The sequence below is a fragment of the Scyliorhinus canicula genome, chromosome 12 (assembly GCF_902713615.1).
Source record: "Scyliorhinus canicula chromosome 12, sScyCan1.1, whole genome shotgun sequence".
Classification (NCBI taxonomy): Eukaryota; Metazoa; Chordata; class Chondrichthyes; order Carcharhiniformes; family Scyliorhinidae; genus Scyliorhinus; species Scyliorhinus canicula.
In genome coordinates this window covers 140,310,266-140,329,569 of record NC_052157.1, presented here as the reverse complement: position 1 = coordinate 140,329,569, position 19,304 = coordinate 140,310,266, and the positions used below count along the sequence as shown (strand labels likewise).

General features: G+C 47.0%; 1 protein-coding gene across 1 annotated transcript in view; it reads right to left on the bottom strand.

Annotated features, from left to right (window-relative positions):
* Window positions 1-19,304, bottom strand: part of pipox (pipecolic acid oxidase) — a 124,811-nt gene that overhangs the window by 27,736 nt on the left and 77,771 nt on the right. The window contains exon 5 of the mRNA XM_038814279.1: window positions 8,296-8,478. Coding sequence (XP_038670207.1) covers window positions 8,296-8,478 — 183 coding nt within the window. The remainder of the gene's footprint in view (window positions 1-8,295; window positions 8,479-19,304) is intronic.

Below are 19,304 nucleotides of genomic sequence, written 5' to 3'. Positions count from 1 at the left end.
AAGAAACCCACGCAGGCATGGGGAGAAAGTGCAAACTCCACACATTCACCACAGACAGATGGATTGGCCGTTCTAAATTACCGCTTAGTGTGCAGAAGTGAGACGGGTTAGGTGAGGTTGTGGGAATAGGGCAGGGGATTGGACCCGGGTCCCTGGCGCTGTGGTGCAACAGCGCTAACCACTGTGCCACCGTGCCATCCATGGCACTGTCCCACTACACTCATATAGCCACCTAAATTTTAAAAAGGTCTGCACTTTATTAGATGCGCTTCAGGAGCAGTTACTAAAATTCTGTGGCAATGAGGGCCCAATAATGTTCTTTCTACATGTGTTGGCCAGAGATCACATTACCTGTACCTGGATGAGTCAAGCACTGGGTAGGTTAATATTTTAGGTGCAGGCACATAGGAAAGCAGGAGTTTTATAGTTTGGAGGGAAAAAATATTGAAGGAACAGCTTGTGTACAAATATTGGTGGTGAAGTCATATAAGAGATGAGAATGTTTTCCCCTTTTATAGTTTGGCAACCAGAGACAACATATTGGGTGCGACATTCTGTGCGCTGATGTAATTATGCTACTTTGAAGTATAGGATGGGGATAAATGGGAAGCCACGATGGTCGACAAGAGGATGAGACAGTATCTGCGTGTGTGTATGTGATGCGTCCAAAATGGTGGATAAAACGTGGTTATTTCGAGGATCAATGAGGGTATATGGCCTCTTGACTGAGGCCATAGGGCAAGGAAGGCTTAGAACACAACGACAGGATTAGCAGCGCTTCCCATTTTACTGTCACAATAACAACTGCTTTGAGCTTCCACATAAGCTTTTTGGAAGGAACAGGTGATTTAAGCAACATTGCTTCTGCACTGCAGATATGGATGTACTGTTCTAAAGTCTTTCAATCATATGGTTGGTTTTTGCAGATTCAGAGCGTAATAAAAGATCCTCTCGATAACTGAGTAGAGTGCAACCCTAATAAATTTCACACCTCCCTCAATCCCTCCCTCTGCAGTTTAATGCCATCTCTATTCGGATATAAAATGAACTGTGCAAATAGATGGGTAATATTTTACTTGTCCTATTGGGCTTTTCCTCCTGACTTCATGCATCATCCACTGTCCAGAACTTCTCAGGCTCTTCATAGAATTTACAGTGCAGGAGGAGGCCATTCAGCCCATTGAGTCGGCACCGGCCCTTAGAATGAGCACTCTACTTAAGCCCGTGCCTCCACCCTATCCCCCTGTGACCCAGTAACCCCACCTAACCGTTTTGGACACTAAGGGCAATTCACCATGGCCAATCCACCTAACCTGCACATCTTTGGACTGTGGGAGGAAACCAGAGCACCCAGAGGAAACCCACGCAGACGCGGGGAGAATGTGCAGACTCCGCACAGGCAGCGACCCAAGCCAGGAATCGAACCTGGGACTGTGGTGCTGTGAAGCAACAGTGCGAACCATTGTGCGACCATGCACCTCTTGAATAATTGGTGAACCAATTCCAATGATGCTTTTCACTCAGACAAGTGTGGATGCACTTCCTATTGTAGCCATCTAAGGTGGCCACCCGCAAAGGACCATGGGAATTATGGCAAACCCAGGACTCAGACAGATACACAGCTTATGTGTATCTGAAACAAAGGTAATCAGACCTGATCGAAACCCCCGCTTGCTTGCATTTTAGTGGCCCATTTTCCCTGGGCAATAGAACTCCAATCAAGCAACCGGTACAGCCACAGACTGATCGGCGCCACTCCCCTTACTCAGAAAGCACAACTGCCAAGGTCAATGACCGCTAAGGACCCGCCAGCCACCAAGGCAGCTGCCCCTTTATTGGCCGAATTCGAAGACAGTGATCAGAACCCTGTCGAACTATTGGGTCCAATGTTAAGGACCACCCCAAAGAGCGTGAAATCCCAGAGGGATAAAAGAGGACACAGCCATGTGTTCTGTCTCTTTTGGATCCGGCCTGTGCCAGCGCAATTGCAGCAGGAACAGCCAGCCAAGTTCAAGACCAACGATCGCTACCTGACGGATGAGTCCAGCAGAGACACTTTCTTCAAACCAGCCAAGTGAAATTCAGATAAAGGCTTTATCCATTTGCACAGTGTTGGTCGACCTGACGTTAAGTACAGGTTATTGTAGCTGATAGGTGTAGTGTAACCCGTAGTAGATATTGTGTTTGCATGTTGAGATAACTCTTGTGTATGTAAATAAACCATCTTTTGAACTAACTAACTGGTTGGGTGGTCATTTGATCGATATAAGGGAAGGCTTGTGGTTCACTAAGATCAGTAGAACTACCCACAGTATTGGCGACGCTGCTGGGTGGGACTGAGAAATACCAACATTGTTGGCAACACTATAAGATTAATTGGTTGAAATTTCAGCTCTGCACTTTCCTACACACACACTCATTCATGAATATGGTGATCTCACTGCGTACGGTTAAATGATGTTTTCAATTTCATATTTATGGCAGGGCAGGGAAATCAGAACTAATATTGGGATGTTTATTGCAGTCACTCGTTTTCTTTTGAAGCAATTCAGCACATTTGTTGATTTGCAATTGGTCTTTGTGCATCCAGTAAATGCAGACAGCATTTGTCACCGTGAATGAAATATGGGAGATTATGTTCTGAGACACTCTTTTCCGCTAACAGGCCTATCTCCTCTGTGCAGAAGTCTTCAGCTGAGCTTAAGAGGGAATGGGTCGTAAATCCTTCTCTGATTTCTGGTGTGATACTATTGCAAACTCTGTGAAAAGATAGGGGAAGAAGAGGCTCCAAAGGCATCAGTTTTTATTGAGCAATACTGTTTATTTTTTTAAAGAGTGCTGAGGGGAATTTGTTTTTATCATTAGTATCTGGGGAGAAGCAGGTGAGGTGCATCAGGATTTATATAGAACCACAGAATTCCTACAGTGTAGAAAGAGGCCATTCAGCCCATCACGTCTGCACCAACCCTCTGAGAGAGTACCCCACCCAGGCCCAAGCCCCCGCAACTCCACCTAACATTTGGGCAATTAGGGGCTGGTTTAGCACAGGACTATATGGCTGGCTTTGAAAGCAGACCAAGGCAGGCCAGCAGCACGGTTCAATTCCCGTACCAGCCTCCCCGAACAGGCACCAGAATGAGGCGACTAGGGGCTTTTCACAGTAACTTAATTTGAAGTCTACTTGTGACAATAAGCAATTTTCATTTCATTTTCTCACTTAAGGGGCAATTTAGCATGGCTGCTGAAGTGTTGGCTAGTGTAGACTTGAGAGATGAACAGACACTTCCAACGCTGATGAAGGTTCAACTCAATTTTATTAACTAACTTCTAACTAACTAACACACGATGACTGTGGGTCTAAATGATGCTAACTTAAACTAGATACCTAAGCCTTGTTCGAACCAGTTGATTCTCTCAGCACGTGGTGTGAGTCTGTGCTGGGCTGGATGAGTTCCTGTTCCACTCAGAGGCAGCACGCAGAATGAGCGGGAACCGTGGTGCCCTCTGCCTTTATAGTGTGTGTATTCTAACTGGTGATTGGCTGCGGTGTTTGTACATGTTGATTGGTCCCTGTGTCTGTCCATCAGTGGGTGTCTGCACCATGATATACTGGTGTATATTATGACAGCTACTCCACCTTACCTGCACATGTTTGGAATGTGGGAGGAAACCAGAGGAAACCCACGAAGACACGGGCAGACTGTACAAACTCCACAGTCACCTAAGGCCAGAACTGAACCTTGGTCCCTGGCGCTATGAGGCAGCAGTGAGAACCACTGTGCACCATGCTGCCCTCACAGTGTTCTGTGTTCCTCATTTAAGTTCCAGCTATTTTCACATATGTGTATTTGGCTTCACTGCTCAGTTTAATGGATATTGAGAGACTGGTGCTAAGGTTTCTAGTCTCGGGTAAAGGGATTGGTCATTTCAAACAGAGACATGGAAAAATGTCTTCACTTGGTGTTGTGGAATCTTTGGAATTCTCCACTCGAGGGATGTGGATGCTCCACCGTGGAGTATATTCATGAATAAGCCCAATAGATTTTTGGATGTCAAGGGAATCACAGGGTATGGGGATAGAGCGGGAAAGTAACTGAACTGGAAGATCAACCCTGATCTTATTAAATGACGGCGTAGGCTCGAGGGGCCGTATGATCTACTTCTACGTCGATTGCTTATGATCCAGCATTCACCAAGAGTTGATTGAACTGATCCTAAAGGTGCAGCTGAATTTGTGTTTCCTGCGCAGAGATTCCACAGTTTCACCTGAACAGTTAACTGTCCCGCAAACCGTTAACTGTTATGCAAACCGCTCTGCAGCCTCTCCCGACATGGTTCTTAAGTGGCAATCAAGGAGTTATGGGCCATTAAACTCCCTCTTTCTCCATCTGGAGAAGCTCCCGTTTTCTGCATTGTAGCTCAACTAATAATACAGCTCAAATCATATTGTGGAAACAAACAGATGTTCCCATGCATCATTACTTCATAGCAGACCATATGACTGTATTAACATACATTGCCAGAAGGTTGGCATCATTTAACACTGAAAGCCCAGAAACCTGGAGATATGAAACACAAAACACGACTATCCCCAATCCGCGAACAGGTTTAGCCAATGTCTGAGCCACACAGACCATGTAGGCCCAAGGCTGAATGTCCGTTTTGTGATGGTTTTATTTATGGTCTTTGGTGACCTAGATTAGAAGGCAGAACATCAGCCAGAACACCCAATGACCACTAGCTAGTATTCTGGAGGATATGTGTGGGGATGTTGAGGCTAAGGAGCATTGTGGAAAGGTTTGCAATGCACTAAGGGGCTGGAAAACCACAATAAAGGCTCAACCTCTCCAGAAGATGAAAATTGATGACGGAAAATAGAAGTTATTACTGCCACCCTCTTATTCATAATAAAAAAAACGACCACCGCCTTTTGGCAGTACATTTGTTTCCAGAAAGGATATTGCTTCGCATACTGAAAAGAAAAACATCAAAAAAAGATGATTACGTAAACAAAATACCAAAGGAAAATGGAGGAAAACTCTTCATTTAGGGTTCTGATGACAAGGTCCTCGATCTGAAATGTTAATCCTGATTCTCTCTCCACAGATGCTGCCCGGCCTGGTGCGTTATCTGGTGTTCTCGGTTTTCATTCATTCAGCGAACGTTATGAAAATAGGACACCTATAGGAATGTTTATAAGGCAATAAGCTCATGATATGAATTGCAGGCAGCAGGGTGGCGCAGTGGTTGGCACTGCTGCCTCACGGCGCTGAGGACCCGGGTTTGATCCCGCCCCTGGGTCATTGTCCGTGTGGAGTTTGCACATTCTCCTCATGTCTGCCTGGGTCTCACTCCCACAACTGGAAGACCTGCAGGGTAGGTGGATTGGCCACGCTAAATCGGTCCTTAATTGGAAAAAAAAATAATTGGGCACTCTAAATTTATTTTAAATAAAAAATAATATCATGAATTGCAATTATGAAGCTTGAGTCATAATTGTGATGTCAGGATGAGCCAATGGGCTTGCAGTCACCTTCTCATTCACACTTTTATTTCGAGAAGGTGACTCCTCATGGCGTCAAAATGTTAGAAAAAACGTTTGACTTTCAGCAACTCTTGAAAGAAGCTGTACATTGTCAGTTAATATATCAAGACACGTTGGAGATTTGTTAAGTAATTGGAAAGAATTTTGTTTGTGTGAAGTCTTGGGATTACGTTTTGTCTGCACCTGAAATTGAAGATCATTGTACAGATTGCCGCATTCACAATTATGTGGCTGTTGTTCTTTTTTTTTTATAAGGTTTTGGAGTGAGGACATAAGTAAATTTGAGATAAAATGAAGACTGCACTTTGAGATGAAAAAATAACATAAAACGCTTGAAGTACTCAACAGTTCTGCCAGCACTTCTGGAGAGGTTAAAACAGAATTTACGCTTCAGGTCAATGACCTTTCCTTAGAATCGGCCAACTCTACCATTTTTGCTGGTCAAACTCCAGCCCTTTGCATGCTTGTCGAGTCCCTGAGGTCTGGGGTTAGATTTTATATATTGACACTCTCGTCATGCAGAGCAGCGCATTCCAATAGCATCAAAGGGAATCTGACCATAGAGTCCCACTCTCTCGGAACAAGTTACTCTGTTCAATTTTATGGGTGATAAACTTTGCATCCACTATTTCTGATCCTCTTGCCAGCCATGCAAAACTCTTTGGTAGGAATGCTAATTTATAAACCTCGACCCCCCTTTGTTCTTTTCAACCTCTCTGGATTTGGGGAAATGGAGCGAATCACCCATTTGGAAAGCCAGGCATGTGCAAGCTGTATGTTTTTGCTCTGGAAACTCATAAGCATGGCAATAGGTTTGCATGCATCTGGCTGGGATTGCCAACTCTGGTTTGACATATTCCTGGGAATTTGATCATGTGACATTGGAATACATGGTTTGTAATCACATGATACTGCTCTGATTTCCATGCCCCATGACTAAAGCCCAGCATCAGGGGAGGTGAGGCTCTGTCCTCAACCACACAGAGGAAATGGTGAGGTAGCATAATGTTACTGGACCAGTCATTCAGGTTCATGCTCTGGTGGTCATGAGTTCAAATCCCACCATGGCAGCTGGTAAGAATTTAAATTTAGTTAATAACATCTGGAAGTCAAAAAAGCCAGTCTCAGTAATGGTGACCATGAAACAGTCATGGTTTGTTGCAACAACCCATCTGGTTCACTAATGTCCTTCAGAGAAGGAAATCTGCCATCCTTACCCGGTCTGGCCTACATGTGACTCCAGACCCACAGCAATGAGGTTAACTCTTTGCTGCCTTCTGACAAGGCCTCACAAGCCACTCAGTTCCAGGGCAAATACTGATGGGCAACAAATGCAAGCTTTGGTGTAGGCACCACATCCCATGAAAGATTACATTTTTAAAAGCACATCTGCCCGACTCCTGCAATAAACCACGTCATACAGTAGCCCAGCATGAACTCTCCCTCCCCAGTTTGTGTGTCTCGCTCCCTAGTTCATTCTTCCTCAGATTGTACCGCTCTCTCTTTCCCCCATTCGGTGCCGTTTTCTCTCTCCATCTCTCTTGCGTCCTCACCAAACCATCTCCAGGTTGTTTTTCTCTCTCCCTTCTCCACTCTGTCATTCTCTCTCTTTCTCCATCACATCCACCCTCCCCAGGTTATGTTGCTCTCTCTTCCCTCCTACTCCCATTTATTCTCATAGGCCTAATTTTCCAGGTAATTTTGTTGGACCCAATATCATCATTGATGTGTTAGGCAGGCTGGGTCGATGTGGACTGCACTTGATGCAGTGTAGCGAGAGACAGTCCTCCAACACTTGATAAGATGCAACATGATTTTATTTAACGTCTTAACTATTATACATGTTCAACTGTGGGTTGACACTATGCTGACTTGACTGGAGACCTGGTACTAGCCTGACCAGACTTACTAGCTACCGCATGGTGTTGGCACTGGCTAGTTCACGAGCTCTGACTGTCTCAGAGGCTGGGTCCCGAGAGAGCGGGAAACCTGGTGCCCTCTGGCTTTATAGTGGTCGTGTCTTGTCTGGTGATTGGCCGCTCTGTTCTGTGTGCTTACTGGTCATCCTGTGTGTCAATCACTGCCTGGCTGCACTCCATTATATACATAGATGTATATTATGACAATCATCGCCAACTTGCTCCCATCTGGTGCTTTTAATTTAGTAAAATGCTTCAAAGGACTTAAAACATCACAACTGGCAATAAAGCAGTGCCTTCCAAACATCGAGGAGACCAACAGATTGGTTTAGACAACACCGCTTGCTTGCAAGCCACAAAAGGCAGGGTGGCGCACAATAGTGAACTGCTCATATGAGGGCGACTATTTTTGAAACAGCAGCAGCGCGATCAGTTGCCTATCCCAGTGGTGCCAAATGGTGCAGATTGTATACTAAACATGGAACCTGTGCAATGATGAGGGCTCAGGGTACGGCTTGAGGGGTGGTAGGGTGGGGGAATAGATAACGAGAACCAGCCAGGGTTCCATTATTAGTGTGTGTGTGTGTGGGGGGGTACTGTATTAATGATCACAGCAATCACTGCAAAGTTTATTGACTGATAATTCCCCCATTGATCACCAAGAGTTCAGCACTGTCAGTGTCTATTATGTCCAAACCAAATTCCTGGAACACATTACTCTAATGCAGCTTTGATTGGATTGATGTACTAGGAGGTCACTTTATACTGAGCACCATAGTAGGATGATGTTACTGCAAGCTGATTGAGTGAGATTTATTAAATACTCTGTACCTTCAGAGGAAGTTGTAGACTCAGCTGGTTCAATAATTTATTTGTCCAAGGTCCAGCAGTAATCACCAGATTTTTTGCTCTGTAAATTCTTGCAGTGGTTGTCACGGTAACCAGAGATCCAGGCTGTATATCAACAACTTTTTCACCGTCGCAAATAGTTCCTCCAAATCTCCGGAACAAATCCTGCAAAATATTTAATTTTGCCTTGTGAAGCCATGTAGAACACGCCATTATTTCTGGTAATTATTTCTCTGTGATCCAGAAAATATATTTACAAATATCAAAAGGAGCAGGAGAGATCTATTTTTCACCCTTGCTCTGAATATCTATCTCCTATTTTAAATGATTAAACTTTTCTCAATTCCAGTTATCTGCTGACCGGTTTCTCTGACCTGTATCTCTTTGACCTATTATCCCACTGGAACAGAATTAGTTAAAGGCATCCTATCTATTAATACATTTTGTCCACACTTAACTTTACAAAATCTTGCTTGAGCAGTGGAAGATTCAAAAGAGAAATAGGTATGATTGATCTTTAAACGCAGTGCATAATTCAGGTTTAAGTCTAGTCTCAGGGATATTTTTTAATATGTTTATAAAAAGCTAAGCTCTATCACATCGAAGTATGAATGGGTCCACTATTCACTGTTAGAATTGGTAGTCACCCCTCCCCTCCAACCACCACTGCCAATGATGAAGTGTTAGCCGCTAATGCCAGGAACATTCAGCTGTTAACATGTACAACTGCAGCTTTACATATTGATGTCTGTGCCCTCTACAATCCACAAGATCTGCACAGGAAGAAAAAGGACGGAGCTGAACCTAAATGTAACAAACGAGGCCTACTCAAAGGCACCAATATCCTGTTGAGGATCTGGCAAATCCTTGTGCCACATGTTTTCTTGCTTCTCCCTCCTCCTGCTGAGGAGTGTTCTCGCTCCCCGTGCTACCACCACATTCTCCTCCGCCAAAGTCCAAAAACGTGCGGGTTAGATGGATTGGCCATGCTAAATTGTCCGACTGTCCAAAAGGTTAGGTGTGGTTATGGGGATAGGGTGGAGGCGTGGGCTTAAGCTTAAGTAGAGTGCTCTTTCCAAGGGCTGATGCAGACCCGATGGGCCAAAAGGCCTCCTTCTGCACTGTAAATTCTATGATTTGTATGATAACCAGACTGGCTCTGAAGACTGACTGCACTTGACCTTAACTCTGTGAGCAACGCCACAGGAGATCAACTGGCACTCTCTGCGATGCAAGATTCAGTCTGGGTAGCAACCTCCCCACCTACTGCATATTGCACATAACAGTGGGTGGGATTTACCAGCTGGACATACCGGCAGGGTATTCTGGTCCCTCGACGGCGCGTGGGTTTCCCGGCGATGAGGGGTGCAGTCAACGGGAAATCAGTAAAGACCAGTAAATCCCTCTGGCGGGCCGCTTCCACCACCGAGAGACATGCAGCGGCGGGTTGGTTGGTAAATTCCGCCCAGTGGTTCAGACATCCAGCCCCAACATCCAGCAGAAGCCACACCGAGGCAGCTTAATGGAGGCACTTTAATTGTGGTTGGCATTGCCGCAATGGTGTTGTGTTCTTTTATTACTCTGCATTAAAGGCAGCAGCATGGACATCAATTACTGGCTGGTTAGACTCCACAGACTGGTACATTTTAATAGTTGAGTGTAATGTTTTTTTCTGAGTTCACGTTCGCTGATTGTTTGGAATACAACACGTCCTGATTCAACAAGTGGTGGAATAAAATGAAGTGTAGGGAGGTAGACTCCAATCTCATCAACACCCTTCACCCCTGCTTCCCACTCTGTCTGTCTCTCTCTCTCGTTTTTGACCTCAGGAAAATAGCCCATGTCGCTCTCAGGAAACAGGCAAATTAGGAGAGTCATGATGTAACTCCTCGGGGCTGCATTAACGGAGGATTGAATGTAGGTTGTCCAAACTCCTGCTCTCGGAGATGAAACTCAAAGTGTTCAGCTCCTTCCCAGATGCTTTTCCTCCACTTTGGGCGGCCTTGAGCCAGGAATTCCCAGATGTCGGTGGGGATGTTGCACTTTTTCAAGGAGACTTTGAGAGTGTCCTTGAAGTGTTTCCTCGGCCCTCCTGGGGCTCGCTTGCTGTGTCGAAGCTCCAAAGAGAGCTCTTGTTTTGGGAGTCCTGTCAGGCATGTGAACAATGCGGTTCGCCCAGCAGAGCTTCTTTTTAAAATATATATTTTAATCCAAACACAATCAATATATCCGGCAAATAGCGCCTCAATAGCGCACACAGTTTGTCAATTTTCCTCCTTTTTCACCCCTAAATTCCCCCAAACGCCTCCCTCCCCACTGGCAATAAGTAAGTCCTCAAAACACGGACTGAAAAGGCCTCCACTGCCTGTAAAATCTCTCTTCTGACTGTGATATTATGCGTACTGTCTGGCACATTACAAATTCATGTACTATTGTATTCTACCACCAGATGGAGCTGGGGAGCAGACCTATAAAACCAAATGCCTCTCAGGCTTCTGGGAGTGTGGAGAGTACAGAGAAGGTTAGAGAGACTAGGAGCAGAGAACAATTTAAGATTGTGTGCATGAGACAAGTGTTAGTATAGTGTAGATTGTAGGTTTAGTTATAACATTGCTTGCTTTAGGAATAATGAGCAAACTGTATACTAAATAGTAACTTTGTTTATTTGACTTCACTTTTTATGGTTTTTGTGTACGCTATAAATCAATCCTGAGTATAAGCAACACGAAGAATACCACACCGACTCCCTAAGGGCAAATTTAATTTTTTCCAGTCTTAAGAATTCGTACAGATCCCCCAACCGTTCCGTGACCCTTAGCAACACCACCGACCTCCAATTCTGTAAATTTCACCACCGGGCAATCAGAGGCAAAGGCCACATCATCAGCTCCCTTCAACTCCGACATCCCAAAAATTGCCACCAAAACACACGGCGTCATCCTGACCACCCCTCACTACACCCGACAGAGTCTCAAAAACCGTCTCCCAGGAATCCTCCAGATTTGTACGCCCCAAAAACATATGAACGTGAAAAGCTGTCCCCCTCCCATACATCCTCCACTCCCGGGAAAAATCCATTCATTCGGCTCCGTGTTGGGTAGACCCTATGTACCACCTTCTATAAGGCTCATCCTCGCATAAGAGGTTGAGTTGACCCGATTATTTCACTCCAGGCCCCCCACCCCAGCTCGATCCCCAATTCTTCCCCCCACTTCCGCTTAATCCCTTCCACAAGTGCCTTCTTTTTCCCCCACAATCACCTATAGATATCCCCAATCTACCCCCCCCCCACACACACCCAGAGTCAGCAGCTTTTTTGACAACGTATACCACATAACAATTACAAACACAAAAAATGAACATAATAAGTTGTAAACAATACAAAAGTCCAAACAGTAGCCCTCCCCTAACATCTAATTCGCCTCTTCCAGAGTCAAAAAGTAATGTTCCCTACCCTTAAAAATCGGCTAAAGTTTGGCTGGGTACAGCACCCCAAACCGAATCTTGCTTCGAAAAAGGGCTGTTTTGGCCTTTTTGAACCCCACCCATCACTTGGCCAATGTCTTGATAGATCGGATCAGATTCCCCTCCCAGTTACAATCACGAGTTGCCTTAGCCCACCTCAGAATCTTTTCCTTGTCCTGGAATTTGTGCACAATTACTGCCTGAGGCAGCTCCCCTGCCCTTGGCCTCTGTCTCAAGGATTGATGGACATGATCCACCTTTGGGACCTCATCGAAGATCCTCTCCTCCACCAACTTCTAAAACATCCTGGCAATGCAGCCCATGGCACTCGTTCCCTCTACTTCCTCCGGCAAACCCAAGATTCGCACATTTTGTCGCCTGGACCAATTCTCCTGGCCGTCCATCCTTGCACGCAGCACCTTGCAGGCTTCCCAAAGCATCGCCATCTCTGCCTCCAATGAAACAATCCGGTCACTATGGTCCAACACCGCCCTTTCCACCTCTTGGATCATTGCACCTTGCGATTCTAAGCACTTCTCCACATGATCCAAAGTCCACTGGTGAGGGCCTCCTGCTCCCTCAATTGCTCTCGACCAGTCTCTCTGCATCTCCTTTCGCTGTTGCCATAATTCCCTTTAATGAACTCCATCAACTGCTCCAGTGTGTCAGACGGTGATGACCCTTCCCCCTCTGCCATTTTTTCCAATGGTGCTGTGCCACGACTGTCCTCCAACCCCTGAGCTACCCCTGCTCTCACCAACTTATTCTGGGTCTGATACCCTGCCGACATTCCAATGTGGGAGAGAAACCACCACCCTCCTCTCACTTCAAACTTTATCCACAAAGATCACCCCTCAAATGGACAGAAAGGGCCAAAACTAACACCTCCATGGAGGGGTCATCTTGTGTGCGCCCAGTCAGACCATGGCTGCCATTGGAAGGCCACCCAGCAGAGATTTTTTTTTTTTTAAATTATTTTTATTGGAATTTTTTTTACAGAAAATATAACAAACAATGAAATGCAACAAAATAACCCCATAATAACTGTAACACCCCCCAGACCGTATCAACGCATGTATCACATCCCCCCCCCACCCCAATGAACAAGTGAACTTAAAAACAAATTAAAATTAAATAAACAAACATAGTCATCGTCCCCCCCCTTTCCCTCTCCCCCCCCCTTTCCCTCTTCCCCCCCCCCTTTTCCTCTCCCCCCCCCTTTTCCTCTCCCCCCCCCCTTTTCCTCTCCCCCCCCCTTTTCCTCTCCCCCCCCTTTTCCTCTCCCCCCCCCCTTTTCCCCTCCCCCCCCTTTTCCTCTCCCCCTCCCCCCTTTTCCTCTCCCCCTCCCCCCTTTTCCTCTCCCCCCCCCCTTTTCCTCTCCCCCCCCCCTTTTCCTCTCCCCCCCCTTTTCCTCCCCCTCCCCCCCGGGTTGCTGCTGCTGCTGTCCCAGTACCCTATCGTTGAGCCAGAAAGTCGAGGAAAGGTTGCCACCGCCTAAAGAACCCTTGTACCGACCCTCTCAGGGCGAATTTGACCCTCTCTAGCTTAATGAAACCCGCCATGTCATTGATCCACGTCTCCACGCTTGGGGGCCTCGCATCCTTCCATTGTAGCAAGATCCTTCACCGGGCTACTAGGGACGCAAAGGCCAGCACACCGGCCTCTTTCGCCTCCTGCACTCCCGGCTCCACCCCAACCCCAAAAATCGCGAGTCCCCATCCTGGCTTGACCCTGGATCCCACCACCCTCGACACCGTCCTCGCCACCCCCTTCCAGAACTCCTCCAGTGCTGGGCATGCCCAGAACATATGGGCATGGTTCGCTGGACTCCCCGAACACTTGACATACCTGTCTTCACCCCCAAAGAACCTACTAGACCCGGACATGTGGGCCCGGTGCAGCACCTTGAATTGGATGAGGCTAAGCCGCGCACATGAGGAGGAAGAATTAACCCTCTCCAGGGCATCAGCCCATGTCCCGTCTTCGATCTGTACCACCCAGCAGAGCTGATAGACAAGTGACCAATGTTGTGGATGTTGATGTGAACAAGAACACTGACATTAGTACGCCTATCCTACCAATGGATATTCAGGATTCTGCACATGCAGCGCTGGGGGCATTTTGCCAGGGTTGTGAGGTGCCTGCTGTGTATAGTCCACATCTCTGAGCCACATTGGATGGCAGGTATCATTATTGCCCTGTAGACCATGAGCTTGGTGCTGGGACTGAGGTCCTGGTCTTCAAAGACACTTCCTCAGTCGACCAAAGGCTGTGCTGGCACACTGAACGCAGGGTTGAACACCATTGTCTGCCTTTGTTGACAGTAAGCTCTCAAGGTATTGAAAATGGTCCATGTTGTCCAAGGCCTCATCGTGGGGCAGTGCTGTATGGCAGAGGCAGGTTCACAGAGGTCCTTTGTCTTACCGATGTTTAGTGTAAGGCCCATACTCTCGTATGCCTCAGTGAAGCTGTTAGCGATGGCTTGGAGCTTCAAGTGCATGCAAACGCAAGCATCATCTGCATTCTGTAGCTCAATGACAAAGGGTGGGTTGGCTATTGATCTGGCCTGCAGGTGGAGGAAATTGAACAGGCTCCCAGTGTGGTGAATCCATTGGTCATGATCACGACTGGCACATCATCAGAGCAGGCAGAGTTAGATGGGAATGGTGAACCAACAGATCAGCCACAATCTTATGGGATGGTGGAGCAGGCTTGAAGGGCCAAATGGTTTACTTTGTTCGTACATGTTCGTCTAACTTCAACCAACTTTTTTTCAGAAACAAAATATGTTGGACAGTTGAAGGATTCCTCCGGTGCTCCGGTTTCCTCCCACAAGTCCCAAAAGATGTGCTTGTTAGATTAAATGGGCATTCTGAATTCTCCATTTGTGTACCCGAACAGGAGCTGGAGTGTGGCGACTAGGGGATTTTCACAGTAACTTCATTGCAATGTTAATGTAAACCTACTTCTGATAATAATAAAGATTATTATTATTATGTCCTTTAATGGTTTCCAAGAAGCAGCACTAATATGTGGTGGCTGATCTTTATTATGCTCAAGAACGGTGTAGCCTGGCTGTGCAAAGGTCAGTCAATCAGTGTCCTTTCAGAAGAATGAGCAATCCTAATGAAAATGTCGAATAAACAGGAGAAAATCAATCATTGTCAAAATTTTTACTAACCCTATGAACAAAACAGTGCATTGACGGTGAATAAATCAATACCCTGTACTGAGGTTACTCTCTAATTTTATATAAACAATAAAGAGTCTTGTAACTCTACTTGACCAATTTAAAAATAAACACATTACTAATTTACTCACTTGCAGAATCCGATGTGGAAATCTATGTTCTGCATTAAAATGTTGATAGAAATGACATTTTAGTTTCTCAGCAACTCTGAACTATTAATTAAAATATAGTTGCCAACAAATTAAAGCGCAATAGATAAACATTAACCTCCAATAAATTACTATTTAATTCTTACCTTTTAAGCTTTCTAAACGTGACAATATTTTAAATGAACACAGGGCTGAATTATACACCACTTTCAAAAATCAGTTTGCTCTCTTTTGCACCATTATTACCAATGTGAGGTTATAAAATGGTTATGTTTTAAACTGTCTGTTTTAATTCAAGGTAAAATGGCATATGATCTCCTACTGGTTTTGCCCAGAGATAGGCCAATGCCATGAGGACCGGGGACCCAGCTCAAGTCTTTTTCAAATCTTTTTCAATTGTCAGATTTAATATCTGAAACAAAGAGAGGCACAGCTGCCCTTAATGCTTGCAGGCTTACTGACTGAGAGACCCCAGATAGAGAGAGGAGGTCCCAGAAAGAGAAACAGGAAATAGCAGCTGCTCCACACGGCAGGGGAAAAGATTGTTGGCCGCCATTCAGAATTCAGCTGGGACACATTCTAGGGTCTGTTGGAAGCTGGGAGTAACTTTGGACTGACTTCTATAACTTTGGACTGGTAGCAGGGTGGGGGAGGTTAGTGTATCGCACTCTGTGCCATCCTATTCTAACATTTTCTGTTTTCACTTTAGACCAAAATGACCTTCCAGGACTCGCAACAGACCTGCCAAATTTTCCCTTTGATTCTCCAATCAATATCAAGACTAAGTAGGAGTTTAGGGGCAAGAGTACATTATCTGAACTTTGGGGTTGTATCATTATTGCTCAGTTCTCTTCAACCGATCCACATATCCAATTTATTAATACAAGGAGTACAGTTTTCATTTGTATTGATAGATACCGTAAAATACCTCAATTAATAGGTATTAAAACTGTCAGTTTCTGATGGAGTCAATACCACCGAGTGCCCATTATAACCAACACATAGATGCTGCACGACATTCCCCATGTTATTGGTCAAAGGATTATCATTTATAGTTTAAAATGTGCAGGTGACGATACTTATGTTTGTATATGCTCAGAATTTGACCCTTTCGCATCTTAACCTGGAAAGTTGTGCAGGGAGACGAACTATGACCAAAGTGGGAAAACAGGAATGCTACTCCTAGTCCCAAAGCCCAAGAGAGGGAGGTGCAGATAGTGCTAAAAAGCAGGGTCCTTTTAAGGTTTTGTACTACATAATTAAATAAATTACTATTTCGACTTTTAAAAATTCTTTCATGGGATATGGACGTCACAGGCAAGGCCAGCGTTTGTTACCCTTCCCGCATTGTCCTCGAGCTGAGTGGCATTTAAAAAAAAACAATTTTTATTCAAATTTTTGCATAATATCAACAACAAACAGACAGATTTAAAAATTTTTTTTACAAAGAACAGAAAGAACAGAAAGAACGCGGAAGAGATAAACGAACACCCATCATTCCCCCAAAACATCTGCCCGTCCCTTCAACAAACAGGACAGAACCCCCCCCCCCCCCCCCCCCCCCCCCCCGCGTATACACAGAAGAGGAAATGAATTAATGCCCGACATTGGCACAGAACAACTATGCCCGTCCCTTTAGCACAAAACAACAAAACATCGCCCCCCCCCCCCCCCCCCCCCCGGATGCTGCTGCTGCTGCTGGCCTGTTTCTATCGTTCTGCCAGGAAGTCCAGGAATGGCTGCCACCTCCTGAAAAACCCCTGCACTGACCCCCTTAGGGCAAATTACACCTTCTCTAGCTTGAGAAACCCTGCCATGTCGTTGACCCAGGCCTCCACGCTTGGGGGCCTTGCGTCCTTCCACTGAAGAATCCTTCGCCGGGCTACCAGGGACACAAAGGCCAGAATACCGGCCTCTTTCGCCTCTGCACTCCCGGCTCCTCCGCAACCCCAAATACTGCGAGCCCCCAGCCCGGATTGACGCTGGATCCTACCACCCTCAACAACGTCCCTGCCACGCCCTTCCAAAATTCCCCCAATGCTGGACATGCCCAGAACATATGGGCATGATTTGCTGGGCTCCCTGAGCACCTAATACACCTGTCCTCACTCCCAAAGAACCGACTCATCCTTGTCCTGGTCATGTGAGCCCTGTGTAGCATCTTAAACTGTATGAGGCCAAGCCTCGCACAAGAAGAGGAGTTCACCCTCCCCAGGGCGTCCGCCCACGTCCCCTCCTCAATCTCCTCACCCAGCTCCTCCTCCCATTTACTCTTCAGCTCCTCCACCGAGGCCTCGCCTACCTCCTGCATCACTTGGTATGCCGCCGAGATCCTCCCCTCCCCAACCCACACCCCCGAGAGCACCCTGTCCTGGACCCCACGCGGCGGCAGCAGGGGGAACCCCGCCACCTGCCGCCTGACAAACGCCCTCACCTGCATGTACCGAAAGGCGTTCCCCGGGGGGAGCCCGAACTTCCTCTCCAGCTCACCCAGGCTCGCAAATTTCCCATCTACAAACAGGTCCCTCAACCTCCTGATACCTGCCCTGTGCCAACTCAGGAATCCGCCATCAATTCTCCCCGGAACAAACCGGTGGTTCCCCTGTATCGGGGATCCCATCGAGGCCCTCACCTCCCCCCTGTGCCGCCTCCATTGCCCCCAAAATTTGAGGGTAGCCACCACCACCTCGTTGGAACGGCAGCGGCGCCGTCACCAGCGTCTCCAGGCTCGTGCCCACACAGGATGCCATCTCCATCCTCTTCCATGCTGCCCCCTCCCCCTCCATCACCCACTTATGCACCATCGCTGCATTGGCAGCCCAATAGTACCCACAGAGGTTGGGCAGCGGCAGACCCCCCCCCCTATCCCTGCCCCGCTCCAAGAACACCCTCCTCACCCTCGGGGTCCCATGTGCCCACACAAACCCCGTAATGCTCCTGTTAACCCGTCTGAAAAAGGCCTTCGGGATAAGGATGGAGAGGCACTGAAACAGGAACAGAAATCTCGGAAGCACCGTCATCTTGACTGACTGCACCCTACCCGCCAGAGACAGCGGCAACATGCCCCACCTCTTAAACTCCTCCTCTATTTGCACCACCAGCCTTGTAAGGTTAAGTTTATGCAGGGCCCCCCAGCTCCTGGCCACCTGAACCCCCCAAGTACCTAAAGCTCCTCTCTGCCCTTTTCAATGGGAGCCTACCAATCCCCCCCTCCTGGTCCCCCGGGTGTACCACAAACAGCTCGCTCTTCCCAAAGTTGAGCTTGTACCCCGAAAAGTCCCCAAATTCCCGGAGAATCCTCATCACCTCTGGCATTCCCCCCACCGGGTCCACCATATACAACAATAGGTCATCCGCATAGAGCGACACTCGGTGCTCTTCCCCACCCCGCACCAGCCCCCTCCAGTTCCTCGACTCCCTCAGCGTCATAGCCAGGGGTTCAATTGCCAGCGCAACCAAAAATACTCCGACCTCCTCCTATTCGTGGCCACGCTCGTCATCGGTGCCTCATATAACAGCCTCACCCAACTGAAAAACCCCTCCCCAAACCCGAACCTTTCCAGCACCTCCCACAAGTACCCCCACTCAACCCTATCAAAGGCCTTCTCCGTGTCCAGTGCCACCACTATCTCTGCCTCCCCTTCTACCGCTGGCATCATTATAACATTCAAGAGCCTCCGTATGTTAGTGTTCAGCTGCCTCCACCTCACAAACCCCGTTTGATCCTCGTGGATAACCTGCGGCACACAGTCCTCTATCCTCGTGGCTAAGATCTTTGCCAACAGCTTGGCGTCCACATTCAAGAGTGAGATCGGCCTGTACGACCCACACTGCTGGGGATCCTTGTCCCGCTTAAGAATCAGGGCGATCAGCGCCCGAGACATCGTCGGGGGCAAAGCCCCCCCCCCCTAGCTGAGTGGCATTTTTTAAGAGACATTGCTGTGCATCTGGAGTCACATATAAGCCAGATGAGGTAAAGATGGCAGAAATGCTTCCCTCAAGGACGTTAGTTTTTACAACAGTCAACAATGGTTTCATGGTCACCATTAAACTTTTAATTCCAGATATTTTATTGAGTTTAAATTCCACCACCTGCTGTGGTGGGATTCGAACCTGGGTCCCAGATCATTATCCTGGGTCTCTGGATTACTAGTCCAGCAGCAATACCACTACACCATCGCCTCCCC